The sequence below is a fragment of the Danio rerio genome, chromosome 2, assembly GCF_052040795.2.
Source record: "Danio rerio strain M-AB ecotype USA chromosome 2, GRCz13ab, whole genome shotgun sequence".
Lineage (NCBI taxonomy): Eukaryota > Metazoa > Chordata > Actinopteri > Cypriniformes > Danionidae > Danio > Danio rerio.
In genome coordinates, this window is record NC_141022.1 from 45,936,289 (window position 1) to 45,957,888 (window position 21,600).

The window sequence follows — 21,600 nt, forward strand, 5'->3', positions numbered from 1 at the left end:
GACAAAAGTCATTTGCTTTACATTTATTACAAAAACATTACAACAGGAAACTTTGGGTTTTCACAAACAGAACTTAAAACCTGTAATTTTAATATATATATATATTTTTTTTAATGAAGAATTAACCATCTGAATAAAAAAAGTTAAATACTCAGTACTGTGTGAAAAATGATCTTTGCTATGGTCACTGATAATGCTAAAAGTATAAACCTAAAAAAACACACATCATATTTACTTTTCATATTCATTTCATTTTCAGTTAATGATTCAACAATCCACTCATAAAACTTAAAGGTGCAGTAGGTGATCTGCCACAAAGCTAGCCTGTTAGCATAAATCTCTGAATCACCATCCCTCCCCTGCTGCCCAAAGCCACGTCTCCTGAAAACACAAGCGCACATACCGCATGACAGCAGAACCCTCTCTCATGGAGCTAAAGCTTGGCTTGCGTCATGCAGGAATTACACTCAATATTACACTCATTTCTAAGCCATACTTACATGCTACTTTTGACCGAATATTATTCAGAGTAGCGGTAAACACCATAGGGAGCGTGTCATTGTTCAAAAATGAAACAATTTGAATATAAAACCATCTTAAGCTCAGTAAAGTAGGCTAGGCGGAATAGCGCTATTTTCTGAAGTTTTGTTGTTTAAACTTAACAAAAATCTACATTACTGATGCTGTAAAAGGTCCTTATAAAACTGAAAACAACCAAATCAATCTTTCACCAGAAGATTTCAGTGCCTATAACCCGTTCATAACAGCCCAGTCTACATCAGCTCTGCGTGACAAAAATAGTTTCAAAACAGAACAATACTAAGAGAAATACTTCAGCCATGGTGTCATCCTTCCTTCAGCGTGCAAAAGTAACTCCAATATTGATTCAGGATTTAAAAAAAAGTTTCGATTCAGCATTTGTTTTTACCGGCGCTCGCTCTCTATCATTCTAGTCAATGCGCAAGCACAGCAGAAGCTGAGCACAAACAGGTGCGCAGTAGCTCAAATTTGCATTTGCTGACAGACAGTTTTACCTTCGTGTCAGAATTATGGGAATTATCGGTCCGACATTTTAATTGGACATTTTTTAGTCTTATGCCTTACCCAGAATATAAAAACACATAAAAATGCAAAACAGACTAAAATCTGACAGAAAACTGACTATTCTGTGACATATTTTGATAGTTGTTTCTCGCCACCTATTTGTTGCATTAAACAGTGATTTTAATCTTTACCATAAACATCAATGTTTATATCTGAACTATAGACTGTTATCCCAATACTTCTGTGACATTTTATTGCTTATTACTTTGTAACTAACAGAAAAAGTGTAAAAACTGAATCTCTCTAGATTTTGGATCAATCGTGATCCATTACACCCCTAGTCTTGGGTGTTTTGAAATGGCATGAGAGTGAATAATTGATAACAGAATTGCCATTTTTGGGTTAAGAATCTGGAAGGTCTGAAAATGCGACAACAGCAAATTTTCATTTCAGGATGAAATATTCCTTTTACAATCTCATGTAAATATTTTAGGCCAAAAGGGTTCAGCTGACAAAAATGTTTGGAGATGCCTGGTCTGGACAATATAATCAGAAAGGAAAAACAGCCTAAAATAAGACATATCTCCTTGGAAGATGAACGAAAACAGCTTCTCTCTGCCAAACAGAAACACTTCACACTGAACAGTCCATCTGCTACACCGGCCAGAGAAACCACAACAAATCTGGTTTACTCAAACCTCCATATTCAGAGTCTCTGTACACTATAAAACACATTGAAATTCAAGGCTAAAGACTTTATTGTTAGATTAAATTGTGCAATTACTGAATCAGACAGTGAAAAAAATATTCAAAACATAACTACACTAGAACACTACACGTTAAATTGCAAACACAAACATTAAACAGTGCCAAACAAAGACAGGTCGAGCTAACAAATCTTGTTTTAGGGTTCAAATTGCCTAGGGCTGAACAACACAGAACCACTCTGTTTGTTATTCAAGCAGAGAGTTGATTATGAAAGCAGAAACGCTAAGGGCGAAGGGCTTGCAAATGGTTCAGGCAAGGTGAGTGTGAATCCTGGATAAATGAATGGTGGCCCTAAAAACCTTTGTTTTAATTACTAAATTATTTACCCAAATTAACAATTTTGCTTTGAAGACTTTTGAAGAGCCTTTTACGAGGGTGCTGTATGTAAGTTGTTGACTCTTCTAAAGCATGAAAATACCATAATATGTTTACAGATATTTAGCAAACATGCTAAGTGAACATTCTTTTTTATCTGAAAAACAATGCTATGGTCAGTTATTCTCCTTTGAAAATGTGCGTTCCATGTCGAAATGTCTGTCTTTGTTTTGGTTCTTTTAACCCGCCCACTGCCACTTTACCCAATTATATTTCATCACCCTGGGTTGCCTTGGTGGAAAACACATTATTTCATTTAAGTTCTGAAGGTTCCTTCGATATATGCGACTGTAACCAAAAATGAGACGCACATTCAGAGTTATAAAAATGTGTATATGTATGTCTAACACTTTCCTAACAACACAAAAGACAAAAGACAAAAAAGACAGCAATTCAGAAGCACAGAATACTGCACTCACTGCACTTCAATAACGTGGTAAGGTTTAAAATCTATTTAACACATATTAAGCATCATTAAAGTGCTGAGTGACTGACATTTGTTGATTTGCAATCGCAGTTTGGAGTCACAGTTCTAACATTCATTTTTAAACATGTTTATTTTATTCTCAAGATCTGAGGTAAACTATCTGCTTTGAATACAGCAATACATGTCACATAAAATGACATTCAAATGACGTTAATAGCATTTAACATTAAATAAATCACATAATCAGTTGTTGGGGTGATAATTGGTGGTGATAGACAGAATTGATGGTTTGGACAGAAACTTTAACTTTAACATGGAAACATTCATTTTATCACGTCATCGCGTGAAGATATGGTGTTGGCTCGATAGTCAGGCATGTTCACTCATGTTGGTGCCGTCAATCTGGCAACCTGCGTTAATGTGGAGTCATCAGAGAGGAGACAGTTGAAAAAGTGTTTTGAATTTGAACTGCAAAACCTAATTCAACCACTGGGTGTCAATATTATTCTAGCTCTTTAATATAACAAAATGAATGGCGCTAGGGCTGTCAAAATGACAATAATAAAGATCTCTAAAACATATGTGCTTTATTTCGCAACACAGAAGTAAGTTCTTTGTTGCGATTGTCTAAGACATCAGTTCCATTTGCCTATCAGTAAGTGACTTAGAATAACAAATAGCAGTAAATGAACAAAATACTTGTTCTACAAATCAATACGCTTATGAGAGAACAATAAAATGTAAATAATATAACCAAAAAATGCATATTTGCAACATCAAGCAGCATAAAAATTTTTTACTGATAAAAATCAATGGAAATAAATGAGCCTGGAAAGGTAAATATAACGTGTGGTTGTGGTGTGGTTTGAGAAAAATACAGATTTTTTTTATTAACTAAATTTAATGATTTGATTAGTACATTCATTAAATACATTTTTAAATACAATTAAATACATTTGACAAATTAGCCTTTTTAATCAAATGTTGACAAATCACTGCTCATGTGTACGGATCAAGTTTTTAGTTTTGTTGACAATATATGCACTTTTACAATACTGTTATGGTGTTTCGATGTCCTTTTTTTCTCCAGTTGACATTGAATGGAAATGTCCAACCTGTTTTCCTTAAAACAAAAGTCCAACCTATTCAAGTGGTGCTCGCTGCAGAGCCATTTGAGGAGAGGTGAGCTCCAAGGAGGGGGAGCTTAAGCTTGAGCTCCACCTTTTTTGCACTTCTTCTACGAGTGATGTCACTTGGGGTAGGGTTAGGGGTGGGGTTGGTGTACGCATTAAAACAGCTTACAGGAGGAGGAGCGACAGCTCATGCTCCCCCTCGCTGGAGCTCGGCTCTCCTCAAATGGCTCTGCAGCCAAATACACATCATCTTCCATTAAATGTGTTGCCCTAGTTTTTGCCAATATATTTTAGGTGTGAATTTTTTTTAACTTTATAATTGTAGTCCCATAGTAGTCATCCTTAATGTGAAGTACTGAATCGAACTGTAATGTTTTGATAACACCACAATGTTTACACTCTGGAGGGTTTTTTCCTTCACTTTCATCAACTGGTCAAGTTTGTCGCTGCTGGCTTGCTTGGTTTGGGACCACATCAATGGATTTGCTCTTCAGTGTTTGGACTTTCAGCAGTGAAAGTTAAACTAAACTGAATGCCAACTCTGAAAACTGGTCTGACACCTTTTTGAATTTACTAGAATTTCTATGTTAAGCTGATTTGAAACAATCTACATTGTAAAAGCGCTATCGAAATAAAGACTAATTGAATTAAAAAATGACACACTTGACCGTTAAAATGTAAAACAAATGCTCATTCTTATGTTGTTGCTAAAATTAACAGCTTTCTTCTTCTGAACCCAAACCGTGTGAAGAATGATCATGTGCCTGTTTTTTTTTTTTTTTTCATTCAAATGGTTGGAGACCAGGAACCTTGAAATGCCAAACTGACCAAAAAACCTTATAAAAGCATTATAAATGTTGTCCATATGACTATATTCCAAGTCTTCTGAACTCATACTGTACAAGAGCTTTGTGCAAAGAACAGTCCTTCATTGTATGAAAAGGCAAGCTTGGAAATTCTGATTACAGTTTTTCTGTTTGAGATCCATGGAAGAAGAAAAAAACAGACATGAGAAAAAGTAAAAGATGACAGCAATCATTGTGTAATTTTTTTCAGAGTGGAAGATTATTACAAATTCACTTCACTTATCTAGTATTCTAGTATCTAGTATTACAATCTGACTGATATCGGTTCCTGGATTTATTCATATTTAACATTGATCAGCAAACATAATCAAACTTAACCATATCTGTTTGATGTGTAAGAACACAACTTATTGGTTTTTGTGAAAGCTCAAATATGCAAGAACGAGTCTCAATGGTTCTCGCTCGTTAAGCAGTTTCAGTGACCAAATGTTTGCTGATTAAAGTTTATTGTGAATAAAATCCTTGCTCACTTGAATGAAACCATTCAGTTTAGGTGGGTTTTGGATTTATTTATCATTGTTTTGAACTAAGCATACAGTTTTGAGGAAATTACGGCTGCAAAATATATCGCATTAATATTGTAATGTGTAAATCTGCAATAGTCACATTGTCAATACTCAGCTGTCAAATTTGGATTGTAGTTGATCAGCATGACAGTTTAGAACGTGATTTGTGAGGTCATCGCAAAGTTTACATTTACATCAAGTCATTTAGCAGACACTTTTGTACAAAGTGACTTATAAGTGAGTGGGCATTCAGCGATTCAACAAGAATAGGCAATTCACACAAGAAGTGCTAGTTATAGTCAGAGAATTTAGTACTGGAGTGGTTTTTTTAGAGAGAGGTATAGAGAAAGTGATTCTATAGGTAGGGATGCAACGATTAACCGGTTTCACTATTAAGCGTGCTTTAATTCATCACAGTTATTTAACCGTAAAGGCTTCTCGACACCGTGTTTCTGCACAGAACAAAACTGCTGCAACTAAACAAAGTTATACTAGCTGTGCGCTAGTTTAAAGTCCCGAGCTTGTACACCGAGACGAATACCCAAACACACAGGATTAAAGGCTGATTTTAACTTTGGGTGAGGCTATTAAGTTAGAGAACGGCTATATCCTGTCTTTTGTGCTCTCAAGTTCGTTATTTCCAATGGAGGCACCTGGCTTGCATGAGTATATTGACAGTGACGTAATGCGCTTACACTTTCCAGGCGCAGCTATTGTAGTTAAAAAAATGGCACGAGAGCACCGTGAGTCATGTGACAAGAATTGGATTAATTAGCTTCATTCATACTTTGTCGGAATATACACATTTCCACTTCTAAAAAACACGATATGGAAAAAACTATTTTGTAATCTAGTTGATCAAAAGTGCCTTTCAGACAGAGGCTCAGCAGACTTTGACTACATTTGTTCTCTTTAAAAAGGGAAATACTTAGCTAATGTTACTTAGATTTACATTAGACAAATAATACTTTTATTTTTTTTTATAGTTTTATTTATTTATTTATTTATTTATTTTACCTATTTTCAAAATGTAAAATTATTACTTGTTTAAATGCCAAAAACTTTTTTCACTTATTATTAAGTCCAAAGAGAAATAGACTATTGTTTGTTTTTATTATTGTTTTGTGCTATATTATTTGGTTACTGATCAGCAATAAATTACACTATAAAATATAAGGAGTTTTCATGTGATTTTCTAAACAAGTAGTGTTTTTAAATAAATGAATGTATAATCGTGATAAGCGTGAAACCGTTATTATTCCTCAGACTATAATCGTGTCGTATATACAATCAAAATCTATAATCGTTGCATCCCTATCTATAGGTGGTCTTGATTTTATTCACCAGGGTTAAGGTGCATTAACCCTAGTGAGATTTTCATTTGGATGTGTTTTTAAGACCTGTGAGTGTGTAAGATTTAAGCAGACTTAATCCATGATGATACAAAGGTACAAATTGTATTTACTTATTCATAAAACAAAGGCTATACACTATACAGTGTTGTTTTATATATTATTATTGAATTTTTGTACCTCAATACTGTTAGATTACAAAGAAAACCATAAAATCCATTTGTATCTATTCAATTGTGTTGTAATTTATACAGATACTCCTCTACAAAATAAATCTGATAGATGTAAAATGATGAATTCATTCAAAATAGAGTTATTCATCTTGTAAAATTACAGCAGGAAAAATAGGTATTGAAGACGTCACCATTTTTCTCAGAAAAGAAATGTCTAAAGGTGCCAATGACAAAGAAATCCATATATGCAATGAAAACAAATCTAATTAGTTTACAAATTAAGTTATGCGTAATAAAATGAAATGACGCATGGAAAAAGTCTTGAACACATGAAGAAAGGGAGGTGTAGAAAGGCAGTGAACGCCCAGACAGCAGCTGAAATCTCTCTGTAGTTACTCAGCAAACCCTCTGCTCTTCATCAGTGTAAATTACTATTAGCTGCTTCAGTCCAACATTTACATTATCAGGATGATAAGATGAAACCAGAGTGGACATATTAGCAAGACAATCATCCAAAACACAGCCAAGGACACTCTCAAATGCTTTCAGAGAAAATCAAGCTGTAGAATGGCCCAGCCAATCACCTGACTTGAAATAAAAGAAATTAAAGATCAGATTTAATAGATGAGACCAACAGAACCATCAACATTTTTACAATCTTTTGATTCAATAGATGTGACTTAATTCTCCATATGAGAGGCGTCTTTAAGCTGCCATCACCATTAATATAAAGTATTAAATACATCTCAGTAGTTCAGTACTTTCTCCTTGAGTCATTTCATTGTTATTAAACAACTAATTTTTCAGATATTTTTGTTTTGTTTTATTTTTATGTTTGTTTTGTTTGTTTTTTTTTTTACCAAAATTTGGTTCAATTCTTTGTCAATAGCTCCTTTAGAAAAATATTCCCAGAAAAAAATTAAATGAATTTCCCTGGTGTATAGTCATATCACAATATATAAATCGCAGACAAACTTAATATCGCAATGTCAGATTTTGTCCAATATGAATATCCTCATATTCAAATCAATTCAATTTCAATTCAGCTTTATTTGTATAGCGCTTTTACAATGAAGATTGTGTCAAAGCAGCTTCACATAAATGGTCATAGTAACTGGATCAGGTCAGTGTTTAGTGTTTAAGTTCAGTTTAGTTTAGCTCAGTTCAGTGTGGTTTGAAATGCTGCCTCATAATATGAATAATCATTATAATTTGTTCAAATACCTTTTTCCACACATTAACAAAAGTTTCCGCAATTGGAACATCAAAAGTCTCACTGTTAACCCACAATATCCTGCAGATTCCCATATGTAAACACTGATGACTGTGAGCCAGTATCCTCATGTATACCCTATAATGACACCTGGACACACAGGTAAAACAGGTCATTCTAACACACCCTTATTTACACACAGCCCTCATGTTTGCAGTCATTCCCATGAAGCTGCTCACCAATGGAAAGTTGCTGGAATACAAAAACGGCTATTTGCTGGATCCAAAACAAACCACTGAGAAACAGAAATAAGCAACATGTCATACTATTGGTTTAATAAAACCATGACAGACACTTGTCAGTCATCAAAATCAGAGCACATAAATACATGATAATATTCTGCACGAATGCATTAGTGTAAGTATATGTTACTCTCATCAGATGAAAACCCTAATCCTCCTGAATGACTCTTCTGCCCCATAAGCCTTTGTCCGCAGAGCCAATCCAAACACAGCAGAAGAGACCGCGAGCCAATGAGGCGACTGCCTGTGGCAAGAAAGCCAATCGGATGACAGCATGTGTGGAAACTAGGCCAGAAGCCAAAGCAACAGAACAGTGACAACAGATGCCCCAATCCATACGCACAAATAGGATATTGTGCATTCATAAGCTTCTGGTATATTAGATGTCATACATGCTAATTTATACAGACAAATGCTGAATATATGCTCTGAAGTACATGACAAAAAGCACCCAAAATGTTAATGCGCTCTGGGAAATCTCCTAGCCTGGGTCAGGAGTCAATGGGAACGTTCTGAACTCCTGAACTGTTTGTGTTGGAATAAACATCGTGATGGATTATTTAATATCTGATTGAAGTACACAAAATAACCAAGCACTGTCTCATGCGCACAGGGACGGCGGCAGATGTGGCCTAATAAGGGGAATCATCCTTCTCTGGGTCTCTCTGTTAGCAGAAATGATGCAATCTACATGAAACATAAACCACAAAACACAGACACCCTTCAGCACTGACTGGCCATGTGGCAGCAATGTCTTCATGAACGTGGTAAAGTGAAGTGATTATAGTGATATTGTTATTATAGAGGTGCTATTCCTTATTTCTTACAATCAGCTTTGCATTGAACCCATGTTAAAGCAATAACAATGTGTACATTTACATGGACAACAATACTCTGATTTAATAGGACAATACTTTAAGAGTCTACCATGTAAACAGTGATTTTTGATTACCATAATCCGACTAAAGTAATCGATCTTAACAGAAATTGAAATAAGACGTGGCGTATTCCTATTTTGGATGTATTATTGAAGTGCAGTACAGATGTACTGTGTTAAGGCCGATTTATACTTCCACGTTGAGTGATCGGCGTGACCCACGGTGCCTGCCTTCCACGTAGTCGTGCATTTATACTTCTGCATGCTGTTTGTGTTGCTTTGTAATAACACCTCCGAAACGCTAGCTGGCAGTAGCTTTTTATGTTCATCTGTGTCGTGTTTCTTGGGTGTTTTGTTTTTTCTGAATGCTACCTTAATTGAGACCTTAAACTCATTCAGAGGCGGGAACTGACGGACGTGCAACAACATTAATCATAAGGTAAACAAAACAACGATTTCCATCTGGAGCTACTTTACGGGACTCGACACTTGTGAACACTTGCTTTAACTGGTTCGTGTAGCTCCCAAGCTGACTGATCACAGAGTTTGCGATATGTGTCGTTGCGACATGTAGTTACATTTTCGATGTAGCGAGCCAGGAAGTTATAACTATGCTAAGAATTCTGGAAGAAATAAACATTATGAAGTGTCTTGATTTTGTCACGGGGGCATGAATGAAAAGTTAGTGAATGAAATACCAGAGGTGGCCTGTTGCTTGAGGATTTGAATCCGGTGTTGTCTGTTTGCATGCATAGTGTGAGAAAATAACTGCAGTTAAACTTGTTGCAAAATTAAAAACTAAATGCTCAAAATCACATATGTTGCCATGACTAACACAAACTGTTGTTGCGTGAAAAGCCGGAGTAAACTAGCGTCGAATCATGGTGACATAAAGACGTTAATCGAGTCATGTGCTATAAAATGTAAAACAGGACATGAAGGGAAAAAAGCAACTCATGTAAACACCTTAATCATATTATTGTCTTAATTAGAATAAGACAAATAATTTGATTACTGATGTCCATGTAAACAGTCACTAGCTACATTTCCATCCATCTATTTTTATCTGCATTTTGGATATGCACATAGACAACAGTTTATGGAAACAGCAAGATGCGCATCAATTTTAAACATGCGTATAAAAAAACATGCGCATAACGGAGTGGGATAAACTTTTTATTCAATAAGAAAAGATGTGTATAAACTGCAATGGAAACACTTTTACCGAACAAATTCCAGTATGCGCATTAAAAAAAAAGTCATGTGGTTTTGTTATGAGAGATCACTGCGTGTCAGGATTGCCTTCTAAGGGGCACGTTATTTATTAAATATAGAAAAGATTCACGCAGCTTCTCCTACCACAGCAAATTCCGTTTTTACTGTTGATATCTGGCGCCAGTGAATCAGAAAGTGATTACTTTGTTTGCTTTGACTTGTTGGATGGAGACACTGCTTTATTCACACATCCTTCATGCGATAATCCAGTTTTGAGCATAAAGTCATTTGCATTTTTTGATGGAAACATAGCTAATGACGTCAAAACAGAAGAATTTCACATATACAGTATACAATGTTTTCAAAACGATTTGCATTTATACATATCTAAAGAAACTGATGCTGTAATACATATTTAGGCCAGTAGTTGGTGCTGTCTTGATAGTAAATTCTACCTATAGGGAAGTTTGTATAAAGCTGCTTTTCCACTATTTTCCCAATAGCCTAGTGTTTAAATGCGCCGACAAGACCGTACAGATCAGAGTTCAATTCCTGACTCAAGGTCCTTTACCAATTATTCCCCTTTATCTGCTCCCCACCCATTCCAGTCTGAACTCTTCTCTATCCTATCCAATAAAAATACAAAATAACCCTAAAAATCAATTATTAAAAAATGTATTCCAGTTGTATAGCCTTAAACGATGCGGCACAATTACAAACCATACTGAACTCAAAGTTCTAGACACACACTCTGCGAAATGGCCCCCTATACCCTCATTTATTATTCCCTACAATAGTCCACCAACATAGTCCACCTGAAGGAGTGGATGAAAACAAGTGAATGAGAGCGCTCAGAACAACAAAAGCATGCCGCTTTGTTTGTGCTTTGATTATGGTTGATAAATCTCTCTGATTACACTGATTAGATTTCGAACTTCTAGGTCAGAACCTGTAATATTATTTAACACTAAGCGAACTGTCTATTAGTAATGAAACAGCGTATTTCGATTTTTATCATGAATACAGATATAATTAAATACTAATTTATTTAAAAACTTACACCAATAGGATTATGCCGTGGATGCTATCTTGTGGTTAGACAACAAAATATATTTATTCGGCACATAAATTCTCACAGTGCATTTTGGGTATTTTCTAGCTGTTGAATTGGGATTAGTTGAGGGGTCTTCAGAACACCCCTAGAAAGGGCTGTTCCCTCAAACAGTGCACTATTTAATGGTATAGAGAAGTGTTTTTGGATACAACCATGGTTAGAAATCGGGTTAGACGTGTGAAGCTGCGTTTCCATCCACCTATTTTTATGCGCATATTGAAATATCACATAAAAAACCTTGATGGAAATGCCAAGATGTTCACAAACTTTGAAAATGTGCATAAAAAACTGTTAGTCGGATAAACAGTGGCACAGTAGGAAGTGCTGTCGCCTCACAGCAAGAAGGTCGCTGGGTCAAACCTCGGCTCTGTTGGCGTTTCTGTGTTGAGTTTGCATGTTTTCCCTGCCGTCGCATAGGTTTCCTCCAGGTGTTCCGGTTTCCCCCACAGTCCAAAGACATGCGGTACAGGTGAACTGGGTAGGCTAAATTGTCCGTAGTGTATGAGTGTGTGGGCAAATGTGTGTGTGGATGTTTCCCAGAGATGGGTTGCTGCTGGAAGGGCATCCGCTGCATAAAAACTTGCTGGATAAGTTGCCGGTTCATTCCGCTGTAGCGACCCCGGATTAATAAAGGGACTAAGCCGACAAGAAAATGAATGAATTTGGCACCTGTTTATTAGGACGTTTTATTTGATATATTCCAGTTTTGTACATACATTCAATTTGCATCTTTGGATGAAAACATGGCTATAGCTTACATCACACTTGCATTACCAAGACCAATGACTGACGCATTTGTTTTAGGTTTCAGAGAGCTCCATTATCAGCTCCACAGTGGAAAATTTTTGACTGTCCCGAATCTGCATGGAATGTAACAGTTAAGGAAAGCGAATTATTCAGTAGCCATGGGACGATAACAGTGTTCAAGGTATACTGCGACTTGGAAAACTCAAGGTTTTAAAATCGTCAAAATTTTCTGCTATACCGTTCCTAAGGTACGAGTAAGATTTTTTGATTTCCATTTTTTTGTTTTTTTAGGACAACAGTATCTCCAGCAGAAAATATATCCAAATATGCTGTTTTAAATCAGTGTTTTTGAATATAATGAAGGCAGCAGAAGTCAATAATTCATTTAAATATTTAGCCTGACATGTTTACGGTTCCAAAATACTTTAAACATTTCCCAAAATAAAATATATTGTGTACAAAGGGGAAAATGTTTTGGTTTTTACCCAGACATTTAAAAAGAATATATGTTAGAGCAGCAATCAAAATACCATGAAATACTGATATTTATATCCAAGGTTATCATACTGTCAGAATCTTATACTGGCCCATGCATGCCTACTATTCAGCCTAATAAATAAACACTTTGCTGAAACAAAACTCTTGAGCAGCACCATCACCATGTACTCTGTTATTGTTGTGTTTATTTAAAACTGACACATACTGCACATGTCCACAGACCTTACACTTAGTATGTGCATGACAACAACATTTTCAAAGATTCCTGTTTTGGGTGTTTGCATGGAAATGATAATGGCAATGTTTTCAAACTGTTGCACTTTGGAACCAGTTCTCAAAATTAAGCATTTTCAGTCCCCAAAACGTCACATAAAATCTGTGTAAACGGCTCCTTATTGACTATGTGGAATATTCATTCATTCATTCATTCATTACATCTGGAGTCGGCACAGTAGATTAAACCGCCAACTTATCCAGCATGTTTTACAAAGCGGGCGCCCTTCCAGCTGTAACCCATCTCTGGGAAACACCTATACACTCCCATTCACACACATACAATGTGTACAATTTAGCTTACCAAATTCACCTAGTGCATGTCTTTGGAAACTCTTTGTCTTTGTGGGGGAAACCGTGAGCACGTGGAGGAAACCCACGCGAACATTGGGAGAACATGCAAACTCCACACAGATATGCCAACTGATACAGCCAAGGCTCGAACCAGCGACCTTCTTGCTGTGAGGCTACCGACCGTGCCACCCGTAAGTGGAATATTTGTAGCATATTTGTAAAAAAATTTGTCATATTTGGTGCAGGAATTGCAAAATGCATCTCTTCTTGATGATGGCCAAGTGGAGCCAATTTTCTTTCACTGTGGCAATATTTTTAACTGGGGTCCACAAACTCTCTCACACGATTTTAAATAAAATGCATTAGTAGAAACAGATGAATTAAAATTGCTATTAAATTAAAATTATTTTATATTATAGCCGAATATTGGTTAAAAAAAACATACTATATACTGTTCACTGGTCATTTTGTGCATTTTAGACCGCAACCAGTGATTTATGAACACAAAACCTCAATTCAATGTAATGCAAAATTAAACATTTTGAATAAAAAAAAGGTTAAAAGGTAAAAGAGCTGTAAAATATTAATATAGAAAGTTTCCTCATATTAATGCAGCATACATGGGCCCTGTTTTCATGGATATTTTAGAGAGCTTTTCAAAGCAGTTTAATATATTCATTTATTCAGTCATTTTCGGCTTAGTCCCTTTATTCATCTCCGATCTCCACAGCGGAATGAACCGCCAACTTATCCAGCATATGTTTTACGAAACGGATACCCTTCCAGCTGCAACCCTTTACTGGGAAACATCCATATACATGGTGAGAACATGCAAACTCCACACAGAAATGCCAACTGACCCAGCCGGGGTTCGAACCAGCAAACTTCTTGCTGTGAGGCGACTGTGCTACCTACTGCGCCACAGTGCTGCCCCACTGTATGAGAAGATATGTATGTATTTATTATATAACTGTATCTATTAGTCTTACAGAATTAAATACCAATACCAATTAAGTTATTTTTCATTGTTTATATTGAACTTAACAGCTAAATTATTACAATAAAATACTCTGGGCATAATATTTCTATATTTTGTGCTTTATTCATTCATTCATTTTCTTTTCGGCTTAGTCCCTTTATTCATCAGGGGTCGCCACAGCGTAATGAACCGCCAAATTATCCAGCATATATTTTACGCAGCGGATGCCCTTCCAGCTGCAACCCATGACTGGGAAACATCCATACATACTCATTTACATACATACACTACGGACAGTTTTAGCTTACCCAATTCAAGTATAGCGCAGGTTTTTGTACTTGTGGGGGAAACTGGAGCAATATGTGCTTTAGTTAGGCGAAAAATAAAACAAAGAATTTTAAAAGCCAACTTTTTAAAACTATGGTTAATAAGTCTCACACTCTGGAAATCCCTTTTTTTTTACGATAGCCATCAAATGTGGTTTTCAAACCTTTTCATTTTCAAGGACCCTCAAATGCATGCGAAGATCTGGACCCCTTACTAAAAACCATGTTTACAGCTAAACTGTTCATGAAGATATACAGCTCCAATGTTCAGCTTAAAACCTTTACAGTTTTGGAAGGGCTTCAGAAGTCCTCGTATATGAGATTCCTGGGAAATTAAAAAGTTTGGAAACCCTGGTCGAGACTGGCCAATGTGGTCGTAAAAACACATGCAGCGGCCCCTACTTTATGACCAGAATCAATTCATATTAAGCTGCTTGCTTGTTTATTTAATATTCATGTCAACTGTGACTAGAAAACAACCATCGTGCCACATGGGTCTGTCATATAACATTAGTTAGCTTGAGAGGAGCAAAACTTTACGACTAAACGTATTACTTGGAAAATACACAACAAACCCGAGAGCCAGAGAAATATGCCAACGCTTTACATCAAATACCCGCTTCACTTACACTGATTTACGTGCCCTATATATTCACAAAGGCGGTGGCCGTGTTATGAACAGTTCACTGGAATGGAGAATGGAAACAGAATATGAGAGAGAGTGAGAGAGGGCGAGAGAGAGAGAGAGAGCGAGAGCGAAAGAGAGAGAGAGAGGGAGAGAGAGACTTTAAATTCCCAAAGACACATCACCCTTCGTTCACCCCAAAAGCCACGTATTTAAAAATGTGTAACAATGTCTCATAACACACATTCCTGTCCTCATCCAAGGTCACCGCTCTGTCCGGTTCTACAAACGTCAACACACGCGCACACTTAAATCTGATACATGAATCGAGCGCGCTGACCCGTTCATCTCTCCGTCTATCGTGCACTTTCTCCGGGCAAACGGGCAGCTACTCACCCTCCGACAGCTCCAGCTCGAGCTCCGCCAGCCGCGCGCGCACCTCCAACGGCAGCGGTAACGAATCACGGTCTGCCATTGCGACTCCAACACATCCGAGCCTCGCGCGTCTGTTTCTCCCGAGCACACGGTGTCAAACGTGTGTTTCACGGTGCAAAAATAGACCTCATGAGTGTAAGCGGGGACAGGCAGCGAGCAGTCGCGTTACTGCAAACGCGTCATCACCGGTCGGGGTTTAGTCGGTTTACGGTTTCTCCTTCAGATCTTGGATTGTAGTGGTGCACAGGAGCGAAGCTGCCCGTGTATCCACTGCGGTGCCACCGTCACCGTGCCCGCTACTGCTGCTGCTGCCGTCGCGCTCACGTGACCTCGGTGCTCGTTCAAACGCAGAGAGAGCTACAGTGCGCGCGCGCGCCCGCCCGCTCTAACGGAAAACGGCAGCTGTGTGAAAATATACAAAGCTACAGCGCCGTCATACATCAACCGGGTGATAGCAGACCCTCTAAATAATTATACGTAAATAATATAAGAATATTCTAATTTAAGGAGACTATGCGGTGAAAGTGAATAAAATGCATTAGAAATTAAAATTGTGTGTGTGTGTGTGTGTGTGTGTGTGTGTATAGGCCTATATATATATATATATATATATATATATATATATATATATATATATATATATATATATATATATATATATATATATATATATATATATATATAATATATCCTCGGTGTGTATATTTTCTTTTTTATCTAAACAAAACGAATTATTTAGTTATTGTGTTAATATTTGTAAATGTATTATTATTATTAAGACTAATATGCTAAAATATTCCTTGCCAAGTTTTTTGAAGTATTTTATTACATAAATGAAGAACATTGAGATGATGATGCCTCCTGCTGGTGCACGCTGTTATGACAGCAGAAGTCAAATCAAGGACGGTTCATAACCAAAATCCATCTTTAAAGGCCTATCAACTTGAAAAATATTGATGAAGACGAAGTGTCTCAATTATTTATGCGTTGATCTATAAACTCATTTTATTGCAAAGATGGTCATACATATTCATCCAGATTGAGGGTTGTTTCCCACCTTTTTGAGTCCATACACTCTGATAAAATTTGGCTTATTGTAAAACAACGTTTTGTTAAATATGGACAAACCCAAAGAGTTAATTTGTTTAAATTTAATTTCATTACTTTTTAACCCAATAGTTGGGCTTGTCTATACTTGACCCAATGCAATAACAAACGTTTGGTATATAACATGTTTGTGCATTTTAAATAGGTTTTTAGTTAATTGTTCTATGTTTGGCTGTTGTGTCTTGCCTTGTGTGTGCTAGCTTAGTTAGCAAACAAAGCAAGAAACTTTTAATTAAAAAATTTTTTTTCATGTATGCTCTATTAACAAACTTCAGCTAGTACAAAATGCAGTTGCCAGAGTTCTTACCAGGTCTAGAAAATATGATTATATCACCCCATTGTATCCTCCTTACTGGCTGCCAGTTAAGTTTTGTATTAATTTTAAAATATTACTTTTTACCTATAAAGCTCTAAATAATCTAGCTCCCGTTTATCTAACCAACCTTCTGTCTTGTTACAATCCAACCCGCTCTTTAAGATATCAAAACTCAGGGATTTTGGTAGGACCTAGAAGTCGAGTAAAGGAGGTTGAGACTTCTCATTTATGGCTCCTAAACTCTGAAATAGCCTACCTGATAATGTCCGAGGCTCAGACACACTCTCACAGTTCAAAATAGATTAAAGACCTATCTTTTTAGGAAAGCGTACACTCAATGCATCACACAGCGGTATGATGCATGAATGTGCTCCACACATCTTGTTTAAATACACTATGAACAGCAGCTATGCTAATTATTCTCTTTATTCTCTATTTCCACTTGGGGATACTCGTCCCGAGGCCCTCAGATATTATGCAGTGCCACTGAAGCGATTCAAGATCTGTGAAGAGATGATCCCAAGGTTTCCACAATCCCGGACCAGGCCGCAGCAGCTGCTGTGTTGGTCATGGAGGAGTAGAGAGCATTCATCTGATTTCTGTGAATCTCCAGGGACAAACAAGTCTTTGCTGAAGTCCAACATTCTCCAGCCTCCAGCACCTAGACTGAGAAATGAGAAATGAGAAATGCCCTATAGGAGAAATGGTCGTGCCTAACTGATCCTATAGTTTCTCTCAAGGTTTTTTCCTTCACTTTCGCCAATTGGTGAGTTTTTTCCTCTCCGTTGTTTCCACTGGCTTGCATAGTTCAGGACAGGGGCGGACTGGCCATCTGGCAATTCTGGCAAATGCCAGAAGGGCCGGACCATTTTTTTAAATGTGGGCCGGTCAGTTTTTTATTTAAATTTTTTATTTTATTATTATTTTTTATATGTATTGTTTTTACATGCAGGCAGCTTTTATCTCGTGCAACATGTGAATATTATGATGACATTGATGATGGTAATAAAAGTAAATGTTAAGCATTTGGCCCAATCGGTGATAGTTTCGAGAGGGGCCGACTCAATCAAAGGTTATGCGGAGATAATCAAAATCTGGCAAGAATGTCAAACAAACAGTACGTATGGTAATGTGGGCTGGTGTGGCTATAGTGCCAGGGCTGAATTTTTGTCCCAGTCCGTCCCTGGTTCAGGACTTGTGGAGCTTTGCATCGATGGATTGCTCTTCATTGTTTGGACTTTCAGCAGTGAAAATTAAACCACACTGACCTGAACTAAACTGAGCTGAACTGAACTTTAACTCTGAAAACTGAACGGATACTGTTTTAATTCACTGTAATCTTATGTGACGCTGCTTTGACACAACCTACATTAAGAGTGCTATACAAATAAATTACCTGAAAACCTTGAAAACTTTTTTCCACCTTTTCCAGATCCATGGATAGCAATTATTACACATTAAAAACGAGTCACTTCATTTGGCGAAGAGAAACACTAAACAAGACACTTTTAAGTAAACATTTTATACTGGTTTTGAAGTGAATTTGCATACTGTACGTGTTCTTTTGCTTTGTAATGTTATTCTAAAAATAAACATCTATTTAAAACACAGCTGATTTCTTTCCTTTAAGGCATACAGCAGATTAAGACAGTCTAATAAATAGTAGCTTTAGCCCATAAAAAACATCCAGGCAGGAGTTGATTTATTACTTGTGGTTAGCAAGTCATGCACTTGGCCTACCTAATGCCCTTGTAAGAAACACACAACATAAAAACCAACAGCCGAGAACCAGACAGTAAAAACCACCTTAAAGACACCATAAAACAGAGCGCACATATGTGCAGAGTTCAGAGGAGAGCTAAAATTAAACGTCTGAGGGCTTGTTTGATCACTCTTCATTTATTTTGGTACAGATGCTACAGTATTTAAGAGGAATATTGAAAGCACAACAGAGCCGACCAGTTAATATGAGACACTATACGCAGTGTATTTTCTCAATTATGTAGTGATGAAAAGAGAAATCAAAGTATTAATTCTGTAAAACTTGGAAAAAGAATTTTGAAGCAGACTTTCAAACAGATCTCGCCACCTATTTACTCCCATAGTATTTATTTTTTAATAAATAACTATGTCAGTTAATGAGTGGCAAGATCTATTTGATTATAACTTTCTTCCTGTCTTTGAACATGCTCAGAACAGTGAAGATGATAGTGGACTTCAGGAGAAACCACCCTGCTTTCCCCCACTGAGCATCATGGACAGCATTATGGGACACTTACATTGACTCCATTGTCAAAAAAAAACTCGACAAAGGTTGTACTTCCTTCATCAGCTGAGGAAGTTCAACCTTCCAAAGGTGCAGTTGAAACAATTCTACAATTCCATCATTGAATCACTCCACTGCACGTCAATAGCTGTCTGGTTTAGCTCAGCTACCAAATTGGACTTCAAGACTACTTCAAATAGTTCTGACTGCTGAGCGATTCATTGGTACAACCCTCCCTACTCTCCAAGAACTGTACTTATTCAGAGCGAGTAGAAGGGCTGCCAAAATCACTCTGGATCCCTCACACCCAGCACACTGCCTCTTTGAACTTTTACCTTCTGGTCGACGCTACAGAGCACTGTGCACATGAACAGCCCGACACAGAAACGGTTTCTTCCCTCAGGCATCCATCTCATGAACCATCTCATATACTTCTCATGAAGTAGAAAAACATTACTACTTGCTATACACTTTTTATACACATATACACTTATTATACAACACACATGCCAATTTGCCCATGACAGCTGCACATAAAACGTTCATTTTGAATTATGTGAACAAAGAAAAAACATGCCTAGACGATCAACATATTTTTCTGAGACCCCGCACATTGACTTGTGTCCTCTGTAGTGGACATTGTGTTTTCATGAATTTTCTTTGAATTTTTTGAACTACTTTGTCAAGTCCTGTTGTACTATTCAGAGGACATCCTGACCTTTCTAGTCATTTCATTTGATTGGCTGACATGCTAGGAACCACTTTTTACACTGCATCCAAAATGGCCCCGACATACAAAAAAGCACAATTTATGAGAAGGAGAGAGGCATGTAAAATTAAGCTTTTTAAATGTTTTTTTTTACTCTTATTATTATTATTATTATTATTACATATATATTTGTTAATTAAAGTGTCAGGAACAAAACATTTAGCTTTCAAAGCTGTTAACTTGTTTGTGTTTCAAAATACCATTCTTTATTAAATGTCCACTATAGTGGAAAACAGGACCATCTTAATGTAATTAATGACTGCATTTTGTAGGGGGCAGAACTGAAGCAGTGAGGATTCTTTATAAGATAATTAAGGGAGACTCTGATTTAGAGTCTGACTATAAGATAATTCGAGAATTAGAGACAATTAGAGAATGACAATCAGTTTTAAATCACTTTTAAGTTAAATTTAAACTTGTTCGGCTCTCTTTCAGACAAAACAGTTTCAGGAATTTCAATACAAAAGCAAAAAAAAAAAAAAAAAAGGCTTTTGTTTTGTTTTAGTTACATTAATATTGGACTAATATCCCTTTACAGCCATATCCTACAGTTTTGTTGTCTGAGTGGCGACTGTGGTCCACTACAGTGGACATGCTGTAAAATTAAAAATAAAAACAAATTGTAAAAACTCTAAATTGTAGATTTTTTTTAACCCAAAGGATGTAAAAAATCACAGAAAAAGAGAGAAAAAAAATATTTTTTGGGGTCTCGGTGGGATATAGCAGTATGCATAGTTTTACATGTAATAAGCAATATACAGGTTGTTAAATAATAATATTAATAATAATGCCAACAACAACAATAGTGACAATAAAAAGCAAAAATTGAAGACTTAATGACAAAGACATACTAAAACAATTAAAAATAATAAATAAGTAAATAAATATATATGCACATATACAAATACACACATATAAAACACATTTTCTAACCAAAAACGCAATAAACCAACTCTGTATTTAAGGTTAAGAAAGGGTAAAATTAAGCCACTAAAAAAAATAAATAAATAAAAGTAATAGACAAATAGATTAAGATATTCAGTTACTAGAAGCCCAAAGAGGAAACCTTAAATTACTATAAAGAAAAAAAAAACATATCAAAATAATACAGAGGGGGTAAAATGTAATTAATTAATAAAAAAATTATAATAATTATGGAGCCTGGAACCAAAAGTTTTTGCTTTTTGATGTCTCCTTGATTCAAATTAGTAAGCCTTTAGGTTTTTCAGAGTTTGTGCCCAAAGTCTGATGTTGTCCTCTCTTGCACCATGGATGGGAGCAGTTGACATTTTCAGATACACAATATCAAGAAAAGTTTGAATCCAATGATGTTGATTTTAAGGTTGTGGGGGCTTCACTCTTGTTGCAACTATTTTCTTGGCTGCAGTGAAGCTAGCTAAAAACACTCACTTCTGAATTTTGTTAAGCCATTTATCAGAAAAATAGTTTAAAATGAAAATAGAGGGGGCGAGAGGGACTGAAATGTTTAGTATTGAAGACAAATTTTGCTTAACCATATTCCAAAAATAACCAAGCCCTGACAGTCCCAAATCATGTGAAAGAACGTACCAGTTTCTCCTGTATGACAGAGAGTGCATCT

General features: G+C 36.4%; 1 protein-coding gene across 2 annotated transcripts in view; it reads right to left on the minus strand.

Moving 5' to 3' along the window:
- dip2cb (DIP2 acetate--CoA ligase C (putative) b) overlaps nucleotides 1-15,872 on the minus strand; it is an 84,440-nt gene extending 68,568 nt beyond the window's left edge. For both annotated transcript variants that reach the window (XM_087241247.1, XM_087241246.1), the window contains exon 1: nucleotides 15,504-15,872. In XM_087241247.1, the coding sequence (XP_087097373.1) occupies nucleotides 15,504-15,582 (79 nt within the window). In that variant the 5' untranslated portion in view covers nucleotides 15,583-15,872. The remainder of the gene's footprint in view (nucleotides 1-15,503) is intronic.
- Between the last annotated feature and the right edge of the window lie 5,728 nt (nucleotides 15,873-21,600).